We start from the raw sequence: 23,631 nt of genomic DNA on the forward strand, positions 1-23,631 counted from the left end.
TACAATGTACTTGGAGGCAAGGAAGGGAGTCCCAGAGAAGCAGCAGTTTATCTGATAGAATCTGATCTTTTTAAGCTTTGGATTCTCAACAGTATCAGAAAGAAAATGTGATTTAGTAAGTAAAGGAGTGTTTAGAACTAAGGAAATACTACTGTAAAAATTAGATATGTGCATATGTTTTAGTTGGGGCTCCCCCAAAAGCAGTATTTGAGCTAAGGATTCAAACGGAGGTAGTAGATGTGGGAAGAAAACAGAGATGAGTGGGGAAGGGAAGATATCCAATAAAGAGTATGTGAATAAGCAGGTTTATCCCATAAGAAACTGGAGCTTGAGCTCTCTGGAAAAACTGGGGAGTTGGTGCAGGATGGGCAACTCAGAATTCTCACCCTTAACCCCAGAGTGAAGGAGCTGGGTATTTATACACCAACTTCCTTCAGTCACTGAATAAGGGTTAGGGACAAGGAGTGAATTATTCTATGACACTTTTTAAATAACCTGCTGCGGGTGAGCAGTAAGACCCTAGGGGCCAGAGAGAACCCTCAGGCCAACAGATGTGGTTGCTGGCACGTTACACAAAATGGTGAGGGACACGAATGCTATCTACTATAGAAAAAATTTTGTATGTTCTAGTGTGTGTGCTTTAGTATGTAGCTATGTGAGGAAAAAGGCTTCTATAAATGTGGCACAAGACACACGGTGCCACAGGAAAAAAACAGTTGGCCAACAGTGAAGTGAAAAAGACTCTCCAAATGGCAAGGGGAAAACCTATTGCAAAGAAAAACAGAGTGACTAAAACTGTACAGCATGTACACCAGGTGTTGGCTTAAAAATGCCACAATGATAAAATGCTTCTGCAGCAGACAGAAATAGCATTAGTTCGTTCCAACCAGGAAAATTATGAAGAAAAACGTGTGCCAGAGTCACCTAAAAGTGACACTTATCCGAATCTAAAATATCTTACATGTTTCAAAATTAATCTACATAAAAAGCAGGGTAAAACAATATCAGAGCAATCGGTGACACCCAGCAGTTTTATGGAGAGACAGAAACTTCCAGAGCATAGTATAAAAAGTCTGTACTAGATAATACTCAAATGGAGGAAAACAGTTTACTGGCTGCTCTAGAAATCGGCATGTGGCTCAATAAAAGAGAGACCGTCGGATTAGACACGGAAGAACAAAGCACTGTGGCAGATTGCAAAGAGAGCCCCAAATCTTCCCTTCCCATCACTATGCTCTCGCGGTCCAGGTGTCTTTGTATGTTCACCTAGCAAGGGGTAGAATTGAGTTCTCCATCACTAGAACCTGGGCCGGTTCTTGGAGTCTTGCCCAGAACCTGACAGGATGAAGAGCAGTACGGAACCCAGGTCCCTTTCCACTTGTCCCCTTTCTCCAAACTGCCGGCAAACTGCCAGACATGGCACACGTATGCCCCAGGCCCAAGAGATGCTGAGCCTGACCCAGCCCAAAGGGACTGCCTGGCAGATGATTGATGATTTGGGATAGGTTTGTCACGTAGCAAAGGGTTATCATCACCACTGGCTCAGTGGTTGAGCATCTGCCTTCAGCTCAGGGCATGATCCCTGGGGTCCTGGGATCGAGTCCCACATCAGGCTCTCTGCAGGGAGCTCTCCCTCTTCCTATGTCTCTTCTCTGCCTCTCTCTCTGTATTTCCCATGACTAAATAAATAAAATCTTAAAAAAAAAAGACCCTGACAGACCTTCAAGATCATCATGTGATTCACGCTTTACAAATATCTGCTGAAGTGCTTACCATGGCCCATCACTGTTCTGGGTTTAGGGAATACATACATGATTTCAAAAAGAGTCAAAGCATCCACTTTCATGAAGTTTATATTCAGATGTGAAGAAATATGTAAGCAAATAATAAGCAGAGAACATGCCAGATAGGAGCAGTGCTGAAGGAAAGTAAAGGGGGTGAGAGAGTTAGCCAGTGACAGAGGTTGGGGATGCTGTTTTGGATAAGAAATGGGAACACCTCCCTGTGTACCTGGCATTTGCTCTGGCCTCTAGCTACCTTCCCACTTCACCCTGACCTCTCTCTCCCTGCAGCTCCCCTCACTTTAGTCACAAAGGCCTTCTAGTGTAACCAGCCAGGTATATATACTGTTGCCTCAGGGCCTCTGTACTCAGTACTGCCTCTACTTCATTTATGGAGGTATCTTCAAGAAGAACTTCAGGAAAGGAAGCAACAGAGAGTGGAGTTGCTATTACCTGAAATGGGAAAACTAGGAGGAGTCACACTAAAAATGGTTTCCATTGTTCTTTCCTCCAGACTCTAAGCTAAAAGGCTCTGGCAAGCATGGGGAATGATTCCACAGAGACACTCAACACTGAAGAACAATTGAGTAGCATCCACCTCGCCCCACAGGGAATAAAGATGCCATGAAATGATTCTATTTCTGAATGTGAATGTAGGGATGCTTCTCAAAATAAAGGAACCTTGAACCAGGAATAGATTCTCTTGATCAAAGGAATCTGATCTGCAATATATATTATGCATCTGGGCTCTATTTAAACAAAGGAAAAGAATTCTCCCTTCTCAAGGAAAGACAGGCTGCACTGTGGCCTAATTTCAACAGAATATGCATTCCAATTAGTCAAGGAACTCCACAAAGAGGGATCATTACTGAGGTAAGCCTAGGAGGAAAAACCTCTGTTATCCCTTTTGCTAGATGCTCCTTCACATTTTCATAGAGGTATTACACTATGTTAGAGATCAGAATATTAGACAGTATTCATCATGTGATGGGCTCATTTTTTTTTTCACTTGAGTCTCAGTGAAAACAAAACTTGGAAAATATTAAATCCCCATGAGGCATTTTTGGTTTGACATGGTCACATACAAACTTATTTCTAGAGCAACACATTTTTAGGTTCCTTTAAAATATTTTGGCCATTAAATTTTGATTACCTCCTGTGCAGCAACACAATTAAAAATTATTGGGCCATTACAGCACCAGGTAGGAAGGTTCAATGCATAGTACATACAGTTTCATGTTCAAACGCTGATGGCTCCTTCATGGCCCATAATATCAGAGGCCACCACCATGGCAGGCTAGTTGGAAGAAGGCTTATCGAGTTAACGTAATATAAACCTTCAACAGCCAGGTTTTCCTCAAACTGTTCAGTTAGATGCTTTCTTTTATGACAGAGATGGCGAACATGTGACATCATCATGTCATTGTGCTGCCTCCCTTTACCAATATAATTAATCCTTCTCAGTTAGACTCTGTTGGCAAACATGACCAATTGACCAATATGGCCAGCAAGATGAAATCAGCAGATCTCTGACTGTTTTGGTAGTACGATCCAGTATCTAGATATTTCCCACCACACAATTTAGACTCACTTCTAAGCCACATGTGCTCAGTTCTTAAAGTCAAAAAGTAACCGGTACATATGATCCTCAAATGTGTCATCCAGTTAGGAAAACGTGAACTAAGAACTGAAAAGGTCTGGAGCAATGTACTCAGCTTCAGAGTTAGCTCATCAACTCCAAAACATCCAAAAAGCCACAGCCTCACAACTTATAGGGGAAAAGTTCTCCTTGGACCAAGAAGATAACTTGCTCTAGCACAAGCCTAAGCACATAACCAACATAATGTTCTTTAGTGAGTGAGTCATGGATACAAACAATTCATCCTGAAATTTCAGTGGCAAAGCATGCTGCCTTTCCATAAAGCAAGTGACTGAGACTTAACCTCATCCTACACTGGGGTATATAATATAGCTAAAAATTGCCAAAATCTTCGTAATTTTACTTGCGTCCCTCTCTAAAATAGAAAGAAAAATCTAATGTGGTCCCCTGTGCTCCTTGAATGAGATGCACTTAGATTTACATCATCTCCTTATCCTTAGCAGTCTTAACCTCGAGACTTCAAGCAGCTGGTCAGGATGATTTACAAAGGAGCTCTGCTCACCCAGCATACCTCAGAAATCTACTCTGCTTTAGTTCCCATTGCTACTTATTAGCCAATGTTGTTGAGAAGCAGGCAAATATGCAGAGAAAATTATATCCTTCTGGACACCTTTCTCCCCCCATTTCTGTCCAAAAGTTTTTATTTGCAGTGCCATGTTATCAAATAAAAAACTGTTTATCTGTCTAACCTTCTACAGTTTTCAATTTTCTCCCATGGACATGGTCAAAACGAGTAAGTCCTAACCTTTTCAGGCAATCTGACCAGTCCAGCCAACCAAATGATGGTGTGTAACCTTTTGTTTCTCATTTCAGGAACGACACTTCCCATGGCAGACTTAACTTGCAATTATTACACCATCTCAGATATCCTTGCTTCCCTTGGAAATTTCATTGCCCATTTCTGACATCATTTATGCTCTTAACAATTCAGGTGGAAAAAAAAAAAAAACCAATTCACGTGAGAATCTTCTTGTGTGGTTCCTGAAAAAAATGGCTCCAAGCTTTAGAACACAGAAACACAAGGTGAATAGGGATTTCCTAATATGTAAAGAATTACAGGCTTTTGCTACTCCTCCACTTTGCCTGCAACCACACCTATTGCTGATGCAATGTAGTCTGATATGTGGCATATCAAAATAGAATATAGGTAGTCTAGATATCATTCTAGAGGGGGGGCAATTATCACTTGGTTTAATCATTCAAGGAATCGGAACTTCAGTTGTCAGCGGTGCCAGAACAAGGCATGGAGCTACCTTTCCTCTCGTTTGTAGTGCGATTACAGAGGGATAATTTAAGAAATGCCTGATACTACTACTTTTCTGATCTCAGTGGGGACAGAGATCCACTGGGATAGGCACATACCTCTTACCTCTTGTCACAGGTTAGAGGGTACAGTCTGGATGGCTGCCATCTGAAGAGGGTCAGTCAGGTAATAAAGCCAGAAGTGATAATCAATAAGTGGTCAGAAAAATCATGATGCAGATCCAAGTAGAATCGAGGAAGTCAGTGTATACTAAGAAGAGCTATAATTACAGCATAGGAGACACATAGATCTAGATTTCTTCCACACAGAGCCTGGGATTGAAAGTAATTTTTCTGAATTTGTAAGCTCACATTTCAAGGGATAAGCTAGATGTGCTGAAAAGCAAAGGATGACATCAATAATAATGGACTGTGCAATTAACAGTGTCTGATTTATACAAATAACTGATGCAAGTAAATGCATACACACAACTAATAAATAATCCACATGGGAAATATGGGATCAACCCTAATTGCTCCTCAAAAAGGAAAGTGGAAAACCTCACCTAGTGCTATGTTAGCCCTCCTCTCGTCCTACTGCTGGGGTCTATGATTCATTACTCTAGCTGTATGTTCTTTGCTTATCTACATAGCATTTGGAATGCCCTCACTGTTGTAAAATGAACAATTAAACAACTACAAAACTCCCAGTCTGTCATCAATGGTCTCACATTCTCTAGGTCTTGCCATTTCCAATTAGCTCCCACCCGGCTCTGTGCTCTAAGCAGGTACTCTCTTCCAGTGTATTACTGTAAGCAACCTCATGGTTATCTCGGAATGGCTGCTCTCTCTGAGCAGTAGTGTGTGAAATGGAGTTCCCACTCTGGCTGCTTTAATTTCTGCAGAAAGGTAGAACACGGTCTAGCGTGTGTGTTATTCTAAAGAATTGCCCAACAGAAGTCATTGCCCTTAATTTTCCTGTCACAAAATCTAACATTTGATCTGGCTGCACTGAAATTCCCTGTGCACTCATTTCGTACCAGATCATGTGCAGCCCAGAGTAGTATCAATTTTACTTTGCCAGAAAAGAAGATAAAGACAGAAAATTCTGTCCTTGCATTCTTTCTCCTCTCCAGGAAGAGAGAATTCTGAGCCCTTAACTTCATCTTGTCAGTCACTCAATTCACAGCCTAGGGAGCACCCACCATGGGATTTCTCTGGATCACTTTATGGGGGCTGCAAAGGGAGAGCGACAGAGAAACTGGGAAGGTTCTCCTGAGTCATTTCTCATCTCAGTGGACAGAAAGGCCCAGCGAACCTGAAGAGCTTGTCCCAAAAGAGCACAAAAGCACTCTGGGTTATTCATTCTTTCTCTCTCAGCTCCCACCTGCTCTGCTCTTCCCTGCCTGGCCTGTGGTGTGGGGGCTGGGACGCTGCAATGCACACTTCTGCTTTGCTGGCTGGAGCCCTATTAGCTCTAGAGGGGACTGCAGGGCTAGAGGAAGGAGGAGGGACCTGCTCCTTCCTGTCTGCTTCCTGGGAGGATTTCTCCAACACTTCTCCACTGCAGTGGCAGTGCCATCCCGTGACAGCAGCTGAATGCGGTTTGCAGATTTTTCAACCCTTGCGCAAGCAAGCTTCATTACTCTCCCGTCAGCAACACCAGAACAAGTCAGCCTCAGGGATCTGGGTTTCACTCCAGGGACACCCTCCCCTGAACTGCTAAGTTTTAAAAATCAGTTTTAAGAATTCCAGTCTCTTCTTTTAGTTTCCCTGGCCCCAGAAGTGGATGCTGTTTCCTGCAGTTTCTCCTCCTCTGATTGCTTAGTGTTTTCTTTTTCCCTGTGTAATGTCTTAGTTAACAACGTCATACCTTGTTAACAATTCTTCATACCTAGGTACACATTTTTCCTGTTAAAACCACTTAAGACGTTTCTACCTCCTCACTGGACCATGACTGATACACAATCCCAAGAGTAATCAGCTTTTACAGTTCAACAGGTTTTTGGAAACCCTCTCAACAATCAGACTGCTACAAAAGCCCACTGAGCACTCACACGGGTGAATTTCCCTTTTTCTCACAAAATAGCTTCCTCAGCAATCTCTGAATGAATAGGCAAAGTCATGAAATTTAAAATATGTATGGTAACTTAGAGCATCTAGACGTGTACCAAAATTATGTGCATGAATCCAGGACTTTGTGCCAGCCAGTCCCTACCTGATACTCCTGGGCCCCACGGTGGACCTAAAAGCCTTGCAATCTGCCTTCCATGAGAACATGCCTGATGGTGGTAGTAGGAGCCTCCTGGCGCCGCAGCTGTCGCCTGGCTCCCACTGATGTACCCATTCCCTAATTCCTAGGCTTCAACTCCAGGGCTGAGTTTGCTCCACCTTGGCTTGGGGCACCAGGTCCCTTGCCAGATTCCTTTCCTGAAGAGCTGGGACCTGGTCATTCCACTTGCTCAGGCTCTGCCTCAATCTCAATCAACTCCCCTGGAAAGAAAATTACAACCCAGAGATTTCCAATACCAAGACACCAGCCCACTGCCTGAAACCTTGGGATACAATGGCAATCCAACTCTTTTTTTTTTTTAAGATTTTATTTATTTATTTATGGGGGGGGGCAGAGACGCAGGCAGAGAGAGAAGCAGGCCCCATGCAGGGAGCCCGACATGGGACTCAATCCTGGAACTCCAGGATCACGCTCTGGACTGAAGGCGGCGCTAAACCATGGAGCCACCCAGGGATCCCGGCAATCAAACTCTTAATATAAATTTACTGAAGCCTAAGACACTGATTCTACAGTGGGGTCAATTTTCCTGGTGGCTGCAGGTCTCTACTTATGCCTCTGTCCTTCCTTGCTCAAAACAAAAGGCTCTGCGGGGTACCTGGGTGGCTCAGTGGTTGAGCGGCTGTTTGCCTTCAGCTCAGGTCACGATCCCGGGGTCCTGGGATCGAGTCCTGCATCAGGTTCCCCTCTGCCTATATCTCTGCCTCTCTCTCTGTGTGTCTCTCATGAATAAATAATCTTTAAAAAAAATTTAAAAAAAACAAAAGGCCCTGTGAGCCTGCTAACTAGAAACACACCATTTATGCCAATACACTCCACTGCTCAGTTCCCCTTTAAACCAAGACTCATATTTAGAGCCACTGGGTGTGGCCACAGAAAAATCAACCATTTGTGAGCTACGTTGTTTAAGACTGTCTCCAGGGAATATGCTGTGACTCTCTGGCAAGTGTTGCACAGAGTGGACTAGGGCTAGGAAGGCTCTATGCATAAGCCAACACTAAATGAGGAGACACTGCCCCACGAAGAGACCCACTCCTAAGCACAACCTTGGTGTTAAATGAGAAGCAATATTCATTTCATCCAAAAGATGTACCTTCCTCCTCACCTTACACTTCTCAGCTCCAACAGACGGCCAATGATACAATCATTTCTGCTTCCTTCCTAGGTCCCCAAACACCCTGAGAAAAGGGCTCCTACTGAACTCCAAGATCTGCCTCAAATTTGTCTTTTGTTTCCTTATAATCTGACCTATCATGCCATCTGTTTTGTGTGCTTGTGTGTGGTGTGTGTTTTGAACACATGCCCATTTGCTTACTTGTCTATAGCTGCTTTCTCACTAAAAGGGCAGAGTTGAGTAGTCACAAGAGAGACTGTGTAGCCCACAGAGCCAAAAACAATCACCATCTACCCCTTACTGAAAAAGCTTGCCATCTCATATTTACAATAACTTTGGGGTATATACTAACTATGCACGGTGATGGATGTGTTAACTAACTTGATTGTAGTAATCATTTCATAATATATACGCGTAACAAATCATCACATTGTATACCTTAAATATGTAGAGGTCAGTCAATTCTACTTAATAAAGCTAGGGGGCGGGGAGGCAGAAAAAGGAATGACTTAGCCTCATTCACTGAAGCTCTGTTGCTATCCATTTTAGGATCATGTTGAAGGACTTAGAAAGCCAAAGGCCTAGCAATAGCTGGCCATATCTAAAGCCCTGAAAATTACTTATTATTACTTCCTAGCAATCACACATTGCATTGCCCATGCGCTGTTGGAGTACCATTAAGAACTCTGATATGTTATTTCATAGGCTCTTTCTAATCCTAACACATTAATTATTCTCTTTTTACAGATGGAGAGATAGACTCTGAGAGGTTAACTAATTTGAATAAGTTTATATAGCTAATAAGCAGGATACACATCTTAAAGTAAACCATCACACAGGTCCTCTCAAATCTTCATGTGTGCAGGATTTTTCCGGTGGACCTAATGAAAACACAGATTCTGATTCAGGAGGATTGGTATGGAGCCCAAGATTCTGCTGCTTCTTTTAACAAATTCTCAGGTGATGCTGTTGGGTTTGCAGACCGTACTGAGTAGCAAGGCATTCTATCATAATGCGCCAGGAAGAGCCGCTTTAATTGAAAACATTCCGTCTTTCTTGTGAGATATGCATTTGGAGTGCACAGTTTCATTTTAGGCTTACAGTCACCCTAGGAGATAAATTCATTTAACCCCAAGAGGAAACCAAGGCATGGAGTAGTTAAGTAACTTACCCAAAGTCATACAAATAGCAAGCAGAAGATGTGAAACTCAAATTTCCATCTATATGATAGTCTCTGCTCACCATCACCACACTCAGCGGCATCTTACTGCGTGTGAGTGCTTAGGGAACAGTGATGATCTCGGATGCCATCCGTGAGTGCATGTAAGCCCACAATTCTGAGACACTTCTACCTGGATGCACCAAAGGTGGCTTCTCCACAAAGCCTGATCATGACACGAATTTTACCAGCAAATTTGGCCCATCTTCCAATGGAGCTAGAATCAACTTTGCTGTCACTGACATAGTATCAAGCGCACCTCATGAGCTCTGCCTCACATAAACCCCCCACCCCATGTTGAAACAAGCATTCATCCTCTTCCCTTCTGCCCAACACTCCCATATTCCAGTGACAACAAAATCCCACCCTCAATGACAGCCTGCTTGTGTGCTGTTCTGACACCTCACTAATTATTTGTTCCTGAAAGTTGGATAATCCCAAAGGCTCTCTGACTGGCAAACTGCCCAGAACTACAGTAGCCTCTTATACCAGACATCTTGTACTGCCAGCTGTGTGAATTACAGCTGTGTATAGGATTAGAACACCTTTATCCACCATGTAACTGGACATGGTCTAAGATAAACATGCTTTTTGGACATTGCATACCAGAAATAGAACAGCTGTCTTTTGAGGTCAACCTCAATAGGCAAACTAGCTTCCCTCACCTCCACCCCCCTTTCCCTCAGCTGCTTCCTCTCCCCACTGACCCACCCTTGAGGACCCCAGTGTGTGAGCTGGGACATTCAAACTTCAGAAATTTCCAGGTTTTAATTCATGGCTGCCATCCACGAAATCCATGTCATTGCAAGAAAAAAATATTCAGATCAAAGTCAGACAGCCTAGAAAATACCACTTGATGTTCTCCCTGAATGATCTTTAAATAGCCACACACATTAATTAATTTTCTGCCATACTTCACTGGGGTTGCAATCTTTTTCAGCAAATTGAGACAGAGACTCCATAATGAGAACAAAACTATATCAAACACCATTTCAGCAAAAATTGAAAAATCAAAAGTGATAATATTTCTCAAGTAATGGCCATGTTGAAAAGAGTAAATGGCATCAAATGCATCTTTTTTCCTGTCAAGTGCTATAATAAGCCTGACAGAAAAACAACATGCCAAATTAATCCACCTTTAAAGGCTGTTACCTTTTCTTCCATCAATTTTCTACTCCTATCATTTACGAATATCAATAAACTCCCAAAGAGAAGATTCGGCAGTTGTTAACATTGTCATTTGTGTTTCTCTTCCCCTACAATGATTCTTACTGAAGAGTAAAGTCACCTGCTATATCCCTCAGTAGTAATGTGCACTGCAAAGAATTGAGTATAAGCCCTTGTCCTAAATCCTTACTCTGAATGGCTTTATCAACTACAAGCAGTTTCGAAGCCCCTGAGGAAGGCAATAAAAACTTCTGTCATACCGGATTGCCTTTTTTTATCCCAGATTATCACAACCGAATATGTTTATTGGAAATGGTTTCCTTTCCTTGCCTTGCCCCATCTTTCCCCAGCCTATTGTTAATCACCTCTGTGTAGAGCCAGGAAATCTGTTTGAGTTTGCTTTGTGGAGCTCAGGAGTTAGCTGTGTGACCTTGGAAAATAATACATTATTTCTGCCTCAGTTTTCTCATTTGTCAACCGTATTGCTTTTAGAGCGGAAAATTAGAGCATGCACTTAATTCACATATAAGAAAGGGGGCAAAGTGCTCAGAAACCTAAGCTTCATATGGGTCCATATATTATTTAACAATTTATTGATATACAGTTCACATACCATGCAATTCGTGTGTTTAGAGTGAACGATTCACTGGGTTGTTTTGTTTTTGTTTTTGTTGGTATACTTACAGAGTTTTGAAATAGTCACCATGAATTAATTTCATCACCCAAAACCAAACTCTAACAGTCACTACACATTACCCCTCTCGCCTCACTTTGAAGCCCACCTCACCTCCCCCATCTGTCCTCAGCCCAGGGAAACCACTCATTTAGTTTCTCTACTTGCCTACACTAGACATTACATGCCAATGGAAATAATAAGGTACGTGGTCTTTTACGACCGGCTTCTTTCACCTCACAGAATGTTTTCAAGTATCAGCTACGCTAGCATTCACCAATATCACGTTCCTTTTTATTGAACAGTATTCCACTGTATGTATACAACACGTTTTGTTTATCCATTCCTCAGGTGCTTGACATTTGGATTATTTTTGGCTTTTTGACCACTATAAATAATGCTATTTACATCTACGTACAAGTTTTATGTGAACATGTTTGTACTTCTCTTGGGTAGATACCAAAGAGTGGAATTGCTGAGTCATACGGTAACCTTATTTCCTTATTTATTTTTATAATAACTTTATATTTGACATTTTGAAAAACTGCCAAAATGTTTTCCAAAACGGATGCAATATTATATATATCTAGTAACAGAGTATGAGGGTTCAATTTCTTCTTCACATCCTCACCACTTATTTTTGTCTTTTTATTACAGCTGTTATAGTTGGTATGAGGTGCTATTTCATTGTGAATTTGATTACCATTACCTTTATGACTAATAATTTTTTTTAAAGATTTTATTTATTTATTCATAAGACACAGACAGAGAGAGGCAGAGACACAGGCAGAGGGAGAAGCAGGGAGCCTGATGTGGGACTCCATCCCGGGACCATGCCCTGAGCCAAAGGCAGATGCTCAACAACTGAGCCACCCAGGTGTCCCATGACTAATAATTTTGAGCATGTATTGATGCGCATGTTTCCTGCGGGTTAGCTGAAAATTCTTAGAATTTCATTTTAATTTACGTGAACTGCTTTTGAGTATATGTATTTATATGGCATTTTAGTGGTTCCTCCAGGTATTGTATTATTTATCTACAACTGAACACAGTCTATGGTAGCATTATTTTACAGTACGATCAAGTATAGAAGCCCTTTCTCTTTATGTCCCTTTAGTCTTCCCAATTGTCATATACTTGTCTTAAATATCTCCTCTAAAACACTTAAAATATCATATATTGCTATAATTTTGCTTTAAATGTCAAACATTATTTATAAAATTCAAGAAGAGGACACTCTACTGTATTTAACCTATATTTTCACTTATTGTTTCCTTTCCTTCTTTTATCCTTACCTTTTCATGTAGAAAATGTGCATCAGCCACTATTTTACCTTAGGTCGGCTGGCAACAAATTCTTTTAGTCTTCCTTCACTTGAAAATATCTTGAGCTTATCTCCATTTCTGAAGTTATCCCCTCTGTATATGGAATTCTGGATTGATTGTTCCTGTCTCTCAGCATTTCAAAAAAATCTTATGCCAGCTTCTTCTGGCCTCCATGGTTTCTGGTGACAACTCTGCAATCATTTGAACAGGTGTTCCCCCTATTGGTAATGTGTCTTTTCTATCTGCTTTTAAGAGTTTTTCATCTTTAGATTACATAAATTTGATTATGCTTTGTCTTGGCATGGATTTCCTTGGCTTTCTTGAATTTGTAGGTTTATGTTTTTTAGGAAATTGGGAAATTTTCAGTCTTCATTCTGTTGAGTACTTTTCCATATCCATGTTCTTTCTCATCTTCTGCAATTCCAAGGAACATCAGAGTTTGTATTATTGTCCACAGGCCTCTGAAGCACTGCTATTTTTTTTTCAGTCTTTTTTCTCCCTGTTATTAAAATTGGGTAATTCCCAATGTTCTACCTTTAAGACTACTTCATTCCTCTTTCATTTCCATTCCTTTCTTAAGCCCATGAAGGGAGTTTTGATTATTGTATTTTTCAGTCCTAAAGTTTTCTTCTTTGCATCTTTGACTTGTTGCTAAGACTTCTTTTTTCATTTGTTTCAAGTCTGTTGATAAATGCTCACTGAAGCTTCTTTTAAAAAATGGTGGTTGCCTTTAAATCTTTTTCAGATAATTTCAATGCTTATTTTTTCTCACAGTTGGCATCTATTCATGCTTTTCCCTTCATTCATCCTAATTCTTGTTATGATGGGTGATTTTTAATTCTGTCTTAGATGCTTTATGTACTATGTACATAAATGTATTTATGTACTAAAATGTACAATATTATTTAAATCTCCAATTTTGAGGGACACCTGGGTGGCTCAGTGGTTGAACATGTACCTTCGGCTCAGGGCATGATTCTGGGATCAAGTCCCACATCGGGCTCCCTGCGAGGAGCCTGCTTCTCCCTCTGCCTATGTCTCTGCCTCTGTGTCTCTTGTGAATAAATAAATCTTTTAAAAAAATAAATCTCTGATTTTAAAAGCCTCCACTGATACCATACTAGTATGGGAAGGTGGACCCTGCCTCCTTACTGCCAAGCAGATGTGGAAGTCCAGGCTCTTCACTCAGATATCACATACATAGTGAAAAAAATAAGGTATACCAAATTACTGCTAGGTGAGGGGTGAAACTCCAGACTCCCCACATGGTTTCTATTGACCTAATGATGGGGGGAGGACATAGGTGTGGAGAGAGCATCTCATCACCCACCTATGCACAGTGCTATACATAGTCATGAAGACTTGGTCTCATTGGACATCGCCATAGCAGGGAGAGGTAGGAGTGACTCGCTACCAATGGATGTGGACAGAAATCTAGGTTCTGCACTTGGCCTTTGTTGATAGGGGCAGGGGAAGTGCACTGTGGTGTCATTTTTTACTGCAATAAGTGAGCAGGGGAGTTATTAACAGATTTCTTTCTTGATAGGTTGGGCCTTCCTTGGTCCTTTGGCTTAAAAGAACAGGTTTTCCGGGCACATGGGTGCCTCAGTGGTTGAGCATCTGCCTTTGGCTCAGGGTGTGATCCCGGGGTCCTGGAATGGAGTCCTGTATCAGGCTCCATCCAGGGAGCCTGCTTCTCCCTCTGCCTATGTCTCTCATGAATAAATAAATAAAATCTTTAAAAAAAAAAAAAAGAACAGGTTTTCCTTGGGACTTTTTTTCTTGCCTGTGGGTGTTTCTGAGTTGCAGGCTTCTCCAGCACCCAATCTAGGATATAAGGGAGGGAAAAACAAACAAAAAGAAACTACCTACAGAACTCACCATTTCGTCATTCCTTTAGTTTTTGGTTAATTTAATCCTTAAGTCAAGGATTTTGGAATCCTTAGCTGGTCTGCATTCTTCTCTCCAGATTTCAGAGTCTTGTTTTATATATAAAATAAATAAGCAGAAGAAACAGGGAGAAATGTGACTATACCATCTTGTCCAGAATCAGAAGTCTCTCACTTTTATTATTCTTTTTAATGTGGCCACTAAAAAATATAAAATTGTATGTGTGACTCACATCATGTCTCCACTGGACAAAGCTGCTGTAGATGTTAGATTTCTCACTTGCAAAGAAGAAGGTTAGAAAAGATGCTTTTCCAAGTCATTCCTCACCTCTAGATTCCCATGATTTTAAGGACTGTTGTTTGGCTTCTGTATATAATGCAAATGATGTAGATAACTGTTGTTCTTTCTACTTACCTACACTGTAACTATCAGAAATGCAGTGGTCCTGGAAAGCCCTTGAAATGACTCAAAATAGAGCCAAGGGATAACTGAAGCTTATTATTTTTAAAACTCATGCCAATATGTTAAAATTTCCATAGGAAGTAGTTGGTAAGCAACAATTTCTCCAGTAGTGCTTATTGCAGGTGCTAATCAGCTTACAGTTTTGTTTTGTTTTTACTGTTTGTACTGAAAGGAGATTTAATTATCTCAATAGCCTCACTTCTTCATATATGTAACTAATGCACTCCCTCACTTTGTGGAGAATAAACTAAATTTGATAGAGAAAGGTTCAGTGGGTAACTAAAAATATCACTGTAGTCTCCTTGAAAGAACTCCCAGTACTCCCTATTCCTCCTTTTATGAAGACTCTCCTTTTCTGAAACTGCTAATGAATGGTTCTTGTTTCCTTGGGCTTCTCTCCCTCATTCTACCCTTCCATGTATTTTGAAAGACTATTAAAGTTCATTTCCTTCCAATATTCATAGTAAGTAATCTTACTGAAATCCAATGGGTCCTTAACAGAACAATCCCAGTAACTGCCCATGAAATCTCGGTTTCCTAGAATCCTTGTTTTAAAATTAAGACACTGGAACACCTGGGTGGCTCAGTGGTTGAGTGGCTGCCTTTGGCTCAGGGCGTGGTCCCAGAGTCCCAGGATGGAGTCCCACATCGGGCTCCCTGCGAGGAGACTGCTTCTCCCTCTGCCTGTGTCTCTGCCTTGCTCTCGTCTCTCTCATGGATAAATAAATACAATCTTTAAAAAAAATTAAGACACTGCCTTTCAGCTTTTGGTACAAGCTGTTAAGTTCTCTCCCCAGCACTGCATGGTTCCCCAGTGGTCCAGTTGTCTCTCTTCCCAATTGCTTCCCTAGCAATACGTGTTTTTCTTCATTGCTAATTGCCTTCTCCTACCTTCAGCAGTTTATTTACTCCTTGTCCTCCATGAAGTATTTTATATTATTTAGCAGGTCTTCTCAGCCTGTTCTCTTGCCTTATTTCCTATTATAATGCTCTCTTCTTATTCTCTTGAATTTTTCTTATTTCCTCACCTGGTTCCCTGTCCTTCCCTCCTCATTATCTAATCATATGGCTTCTCTGACTCCTAAAGATATTCTCAAACCTGTTTGCCACTACTCTCTATTTTGCGGGAAGAATATTGATTTTCTCTGTTTCAACTCTACTTTCTACACTGATTATTCTATTTTTCCTCCTGTCTTCTTATCTGAACTACAGTCCCAAATCTCCAGTCCTGCTTCACATTTCTACTTGCATTTCCCCAAACCACCACAAACTAGACACATCTGAAACCAAAATCTTCTTTTTGCACTATAAATGACTTCCTCTCCAACTTCCCTGCCAAACAGCTCCTAGATTCTTGGCTGCTTGGGAGTCCCCAACCTATCAGTTTGAGTCTTTTTTTTTTTTTTCTTTTTGTGAGCAAGGCAAGTTTATTTGGAAAAAGCTCTTATTTACTTACATTCTGAGAGATGTTAAAATTATATTAAGAGTTACTCTATTTATTCAGTAGATCAATCCAAGACCAAAAGTTAGATTTATGTACTTTCCGTTTAGCTTAAGAAAATGTTGGGAATACAGTCATTCAGCATTAGATCCAGGCACTTCGACATACTAGAGAGTAACAGTTCTGAAGGGACTTGCTTCAACATAGCTTTTAAAACTTACATGCTGTGACTGGCAGCTGAACTTTATCTTTCTACTCTGAAAAAAACTATGTATAACTTTTATAGAGTAGCTAGGGTATATCAGAAATGAAAACAAAACAAAACAAAAACTGGAAGGACGCATAGTCTTCTCTTAGAAATGAACTGTCAAATTTTAAGTCATTATCCCAAAAGCAAAGAATTTCATCACAGAAACATTTCTAGCGGTTGTGGACAAAGAACCAAATGTTTTTGTTTTTAATGACAAATGTGAATTTCTCTCAAATATCTTGGTACTTGTCTTTTATTATATGCTGATTTTTGTCTTGTAAAGATAATTCTTGCCTCTTTGGAGTCATCCTCATTCTGAAAAGACTAGAATGAGAACTGAACAAGTCCTAGATATACCACTAACTTGTTGAATAAACCTGAGCAAAATCACCAGGACCACTTTTTAAGTTTCACTTGCCACCTTGAAATGGAGTAGCTTTGAAACTCTTAAGGTGGTAACACCTTGGAAATTATGAGCAGTACATAGATAAAAAGTTTTATGTACTTCTGCACATTACATGATGCCAATTCAATGTTAGACTAATAGGTGTTGACCCCATTATAGAAGTAAAGAGTACTATTTAAAATAACAGTTAAGTTCATTTTCCAATTTGGCTTATTATTTCCTTTTTTAAAAAAAAATTATTATTATCTTAAAAATTTTATTCGACCTTCTTTCTCCAGGTAAGACACAGAACTTGTTCTCTTCTCTTAGGGATTTATTGGTCTCCGTGGAACCTGAGAAGGCAACAACACTCATGGCCAAAGAATGACAACCCTCATTTCAGTCTTGTAGTATCCTCAGGACTGAAGGCTCTCAATGTCCATTTGTCCAGAACATCCCTAAGTTCCATGCTCGTTCTGCTATCCTGGGGACATGGATTGAAGATGATGAATTCACTGGTAGTACTTTCAATCGACATGGAAGGCCTTCCCTTTGGGGTCTGTTAGGATGACTACACCCCAACAAGCAATGCTGATACCAACAACCATCTGCGCAATAGTGCCCGCACTGGGGCGTCACCCAGGACACCCTCCCGCCCGACCCCCCAGCCCGACCCGGACAGCACTCGGCAGCTCCAGCAGTTACTAAACAGAGGGGCTTCCGCTGGAGAGGCCCGTGCTCCACGTGCGGCAAGGGGCGGGGGCTCGGTGGAGTTGGTGCCTCCGGAAGCGGAAGCGCAGGGACCTTGATGGGCTCCTAGGTTGGGAAACCAGAGACCCGACAGTCCCAGAGCTCTGCTTCAGCTGAGAGAGTCTTCCAACCCAACTGATGTAGTTTGAGTCATCTTTGATTAAACACTCCTTTCATTCCATCTCTACAGGGAGGCACTAAATCACACGTTTTCCTCTACCTATGGGAGTGTAGTGGAGGGAGAAAGGCCTTGAAGCGAATCAGACCCGTGTCTAAATTTATCTAAGTTATTTACCATACCTTTGCATGAACTTGGATATACTACGTGACAACTAGGAGTTTCAATGTTTTCACGGGGGAAAGGAGGAAAACACCTATTACAGAGGTGCTATGATCATTAAATTGAAACAATGCATTTTGACATGTTTGGCATATAGTAGGATTAAAAATATTAGTTGCTACTTGGGTCTCTTCTTTTTAGTTGTTCCCTTCTTGAATTAGCACTGCCACATTCTGTTCCAGTCTCTCAGTTCAATATACTTAAAATATCACAGACACAGCCCCTATTCTTTGCTTCATTGCATCCTGCTTTCCCCATATGGCCCTGTTTCCCTAATTAATACTGACAGTGTCAAAGAACTCCTTCACTCTAGATTCACTCCTTCCCCCTCCTATTTTCTTTTTTTTTTACCATAGTAATTTGAAACATCTTTGATTGTCTTTTTGATTCTGGAAAGTTCTCTTTTCCAACTTCTCTGACCTAAACTATTTTCCTCCATTTCCCCTTTCTCCTTAACCTAAATCTTCTGTCCTAGTCCTCCAGGCTGCCCTCAACCCTTCCCCAAAGCCACATTTGTTTCTTCCCCTAAAACTTTAATATCCTCCTATCTGGAAATTCACACCTCCTAGTGATAGAACAGACCTACATCCCTTAAAGAGCCTTGCTTCAACTTTCCAGCCTCCTAGGCCTTTTGGCCTGCCATCATGATAAATACCTAATAGCATTCTGAATTATGTTTATTTGCTAATGTCCTAGTTGAGTGCTTACAATTTCTTGGGTTTCAATACAAGTAACATTTCAAAGCCAAATCTAGTTACTGGCATTAGTTTTACCTTTTTTTTTTTTTTGCCATAGTAGAGATCTTTAAAAATCATTTATGATCCTCATTTCACTTTCTAAAGCATATTTTACAAAAAAGGAGGATATGCTGTTAGAACTTAAAAATTTAAATGAATTAATTTAGATTTATGAGCAAATTTTTATTACTCTTATTTTCATTTTGATGTGGACAGAGGAAATTCTATCAGGAGAATTCTTGGACAGGCATTCAGGAACTTCCCTAATTGTCTCTACACACCTACTGTTTCTGTAACACGGTTTATTGAGATTTGGAGACTCCTACTATGAACTAAGGAGTGTAACTGTGTGTGTCTCTGTGTATATAAGTATTACTGTGTCATTCCACAGGTAGCAGAGCCAAAGCATAAGAAACTCAGAATTTGCTCAAGGACTCACAGCTAGTAAATGATAGAACTTAGAGCAGAATCCAGTTATTTAGACTCTTGTGTTCTTGACCACTACCACATGCTGCTGCCACTTCTTTAGTCTCTACATAATGGAATATGGTTCTGAGCACAAAATAAATACACCAAAGTATGCAATGATGATGGCAGCCTTTGCCATAATATATTGTACCTGCAGAACAGAATAATGGCCAGATACTTAGCATCCAAGTAGACCATTTCTACAGGTATTTATAAACTATAAAGTACTGTACATATGTAAAATCAACTATAATTATTATAACTATCCATGCCAACTGGAATTCCACAAGACTAGGTTGCTTTAGATTACCAAGGAAAATTAAAATACTATCGAGATCGTTTCTAAGGAAGTCTCACCTACAAGAATGCTTTAGGACATCAACATTAATTTATCTACATGAAAATTCTGTGGAAATTAAAGTGATTTAAAATTACCTCACTTCACTGCCTGTAATATTTCACTCTTTTATTGTTACCTATCATGTATTAGAGACCACCCTATGCAAAATGGTGAAGAATGCCTTAAGTACACTCTTATTACCTTTCTTTAGATATACTTTATCAGAAACTCCAACCCTTCCTTTTTTGCCTCCCTCTGTTCTATAAGAACCTCTGAGCCCGCTGCTCCCCTAGAATCCATCCAATTGACGACTTTATACTTTTGTATTCCGATTTTTTGCTTTGTTTTTCTTTTTTAGAAAACCTACAGGGTAATTATCTAATGGGAACATTTCAGAAAGGAGATTAAACTGTTGCAGAGATTTCTGAAACAAAGAGTATCGCACTGGTGGCCCTTAATTTAGGCGACAATCAGTTTCTCCAATGGTAGGGAATGACCCTGAAGGCACAATATCTCTCAGTACCTATAATACCTACAAAAGTCTCCTTTCCCAATAATTCACTACAGTGAGTTCCACCACTAAGTACACTGCTTTTGTGCACGGCTACCCTTCTCCCCACTCTGACTTTCTTTCACTTCATTATCATGGCTTCTTCTGTTCCTCTGTATCACTCATATGAAACAACAGGAGCAAAAACAAGTCATTTTACAGTAAAGGAATGAGAGCCCCTGTCTATACGTCAAGTAATGGTTCTCAATTTACACTCTCTAGGATTTGCTGAGGACTCCTAGGCAAGGCCTTAAGGATATCAGTGCCTCAACCTCATTCTGTCTTTAATGAAGGAAAAAAAACCAAAATGACCCTAGCATACCCAACACCTCTAGAATCCTGCGGTTCTGTGACACACAGTATCATTCAAGGTAAAGATGAAGATGAAGACAAAGACAGGGAAATATTGTATACTCTTAAGTAAAAGCTACATTTGACTGAACGAATTTCCCTTTTTAATAGTTCCCGAACTAAAAGGTACTGCGAATGCTTTCAAACTCTTAGTGTAATTCACAAAAGAGTGTGGAGGGCTTGTGTTTCTTCAGGGTAAGTCTTAACTGAATGAAAAAAAAAAGTCATTCGATAATCAATATTCATCCAGAGCAGCGTTTTCCAAATTGTGCCACAAAGAACATTACTGTTTCTATAAAATGTTAGAAAGAATTGAATTTAAATAGGAAGTGACCCTTTGAGGGTTAGCTAGTCTTAGCGAATTGCTTCCAAAGAACAGAGTAATCATAATTATCTATTAGTACTGTAATGGAAAGGGAGAAATAATTTTACAGCGCGGAAACCCTGGGTAACACTACCCAACCGAGTGACCAAGAGTATCACCGGTGCGTCACATTACAGCGTCACTTTAAATTTTGTGTCACAAAAAAAAAAAAAAAAAAAAAAAAAAAAAAAAATAAATTTTGTGTCACAGGGGCCTGCCTACCTTATGCAAATATCGAGGCCTGTGATTGGTCAGGCCCATAAAGCCCCTGCCACCACGGCACAGAACGAGACCCTTCCAAACGGTGGCCCAGCTACTCACCAGTGCCATGGCCCGCCCCGCTGGTCTCGCGCCTCAAGAGGAAGAGCCCTCGCACCACATCTTCCCACTCTAGGTAGGCGAGTGGCCGACACCCGCGTCACCCTCCTCAGCCATGGCCTGGGCCCCAGAGCAGAGAAAGGCAGAGCCTCAGCCGCGAGATCACAGGGCCTGCCGGGGAGCGCGGGGGCGGTGGCGGCGGCAGCAGCGGAAGTGGGGGCGGAAGTGGCCGAGGCTGGAGCGGCCCCTCGGGCTACGTGGACCTTAGGGCCTCGGGCTCCAGAGAACCACCTCTCTGCTTTAGATTAAGGAACAATACGATCGGTGTGGTGATTGGTCGTGGGGGAGCAAAGATAAAAGACATCCAGGCTACGACAAACACCAAGATACAGATCATAAAAGGTGACTCTGAAGCCGAGGTAAAAATTTTTGGCGCCAGGGACATGAAAGCCAAGGCCAAAGCGGCTATAGAAGCCCTTGTTGAGAAACAAGAACGCAGCTCCAGTTCAGAGCCCCGGGCTGAAAGTGCCGCACCTCAGCCCTCTGCCACAAGGGAGTTTCGTGCGGAGAGCACTGGTGGTAGACAAGCTCAGCCACTGATAGACTGGGATAAAATCAGGGCAGAAGTTGTGCGGTGGGAAAAAAGAAAATGGGCAGATTTACCACCCATTACGAAAAACTTCTACGTAGAATCTAAAGCCACAAGCTCGTTGTCTAAAGTTCAAGTAGACCTCTGGAGAAAGGAAAATTTTGATGTAATGTGTGACGACCTGAAAGATGGTAAAAAGCGCCCCATCCCAAATCCTACCTGTACATTTCAGGATGCTTTCCAACCTTATCCTGAACTTATAAGGAACATTAAAAAAGCAGGTTTTCAAAAGCCAATGCCAATTCAGTCACAGGCGTGGCCAATTATTTTACAAGGAATAGATCTTATTGGAGTTGCCCAAACTGGAACAGGCAAAACTTTGGCCTATTTAATGCCTGGCTTTATTCATCTCAATAATCAACCAATACCGAGAGAGGAAAGGAATGGACCTGGCATGCTAGTCCTTACACCCACTAGAGAATTAGCTCTTCAGGTAGAAGCTGAATGTTCTAAGTATTCATACAAAGGTCTTAAAAGTATTTGTATATATGGTGCCGGAAATAGAGAACAACAAATACAAGACCTTACCAAAGGCATAGATATCATTATTGCAACTCCCGGACGACTGAATGATCTGCAAATGAATAACTTAGTCAACTTACGAAGTATAACATACTTAGTCTTAGATGAAGCAGATAAAATGCTAGATCTGGGCTTTGAACACCAGATAATGAAGATCTTACTAGATGTGCGCCCAGATCGGCAGACTGTTATGACAAGTGCAACTTGGCCAGATACCATTCATTGACTTGCTCGATCTTATTTGAAACAGCCTATGATGGTGTATGTTGGTACTCTGGATCTAGCTGCTGTTAATACCGTGAAGCAAAATGTAATTGTTACCACAGAAGAAGAAAAACGATCTCTTATCCGAGATTTCCTACACAGCCTGTCACCCCAAGACAAAGTCATCGTGTTTGTGAGCAGAAAACTTGTTGCTGATGACTTATCAAGTGATTTAAGCATCCAGGGCATACCAGTGCAATCACTGCATGGTAACAGAGAACAGTATGATCGTGAGTATGCTCTGGAGGACTTTAAAACTGGAAAAGTGAAAATATTGATTGCTACTGATTTAGCATCCAGAGGTCTTGATGTTAATGATGTCACACATGTATATAATTATGACTTCCCATGCAATATTGAAGAATATGTACATAGAGTTGGGCGTACTGGAAGAGCAGGAAAGACGGGTGTATCAATTACCCTCATAACTCAAAATGATTGGAAAATCGCTAGCAAATTGATTAAGATTCTAAAACGAGCAAATCAGAGTGTCCCGGAAGATCTTATAGCAATGGCTGAGCGATATAAAATGCATAAACAAAAAAAGGACACAAGAAAAGAATCAAAATCGCATGGAAAAGCCACGGAATTTTATTGATACCAACACTGAAGAGTTTTACTACACTACTCTAAGATTGAAGATCTATTAAAGATTCGTAGTTTTCAAGATACATAAGTATTAGAAACACTTTAAAGCAGTTTAAAGACATCATTTACCAATTCTTAAATACAAAGCTTTCAATATTGTGTATGTTCCCTAATGAAGTCAAAAGTGTTTGAAAAATAATTAAATGTTATGCTTTTTTTTAGACAGAGAATGCATGAGTGGAGAGGAGGAAGGTGGGGGAGGAAGGGGGGTGAAGTGGCAACAGAAAGGAGGAGAGGGAGGGGAGCAGATACTGAGAGGAAGGGGGAGGCAAAGGGGGAGAGGAAGGCTGAGAGGGAGGGGAGAAGGGAGGCAGGGAGAGGAAGGCAGAGGGGGAGGGATAGGCAGATAGGGAGAGGAGGGAGGGGAGAGAGGGAAAGGAAGAGGGAGAGAATCTCAAGCAAGCTCCATGCCCAGTGCAAACCCAATGCTG

General features: G+C 41.1%; 1 protein-coding gene across 1 annotated transcript; it reads left to right on the forward strand.

The window, feature by feature from the left end:
- The first annotated feature begins 1,416 nt into the window (after positions 1-1,416).
- Positions 1,417-23,339, forward strand: DDX53 (DEAD-box helicase 53). The gene is given in 2 exon segments (XM_038588770.1): positions 1,417-1,425; positions 21,198-23,339. Coding segments are annotated over 2 exon segments (1,962 nt in total). The 3' UTR covers positions 23,151-23,339.
- Positions 23,340-23,631: the final 292 nt, after the last annotated feature.

Source organism: Canis lupus, chromosome X (assembly GCF_011100685.1).
Source record: "Canis lupus familiaris isolate Mischka breed German Shepherd chromosome X, alternate assembly UU_Cfam_GSD_1.0, whole genome shotgun sequence".
Taxonomy (NCBI): Eukaryota; Metazoa; Chordata; class Mammalia; order Carnivora; family Canidae; genus Canis; species Canis lupus.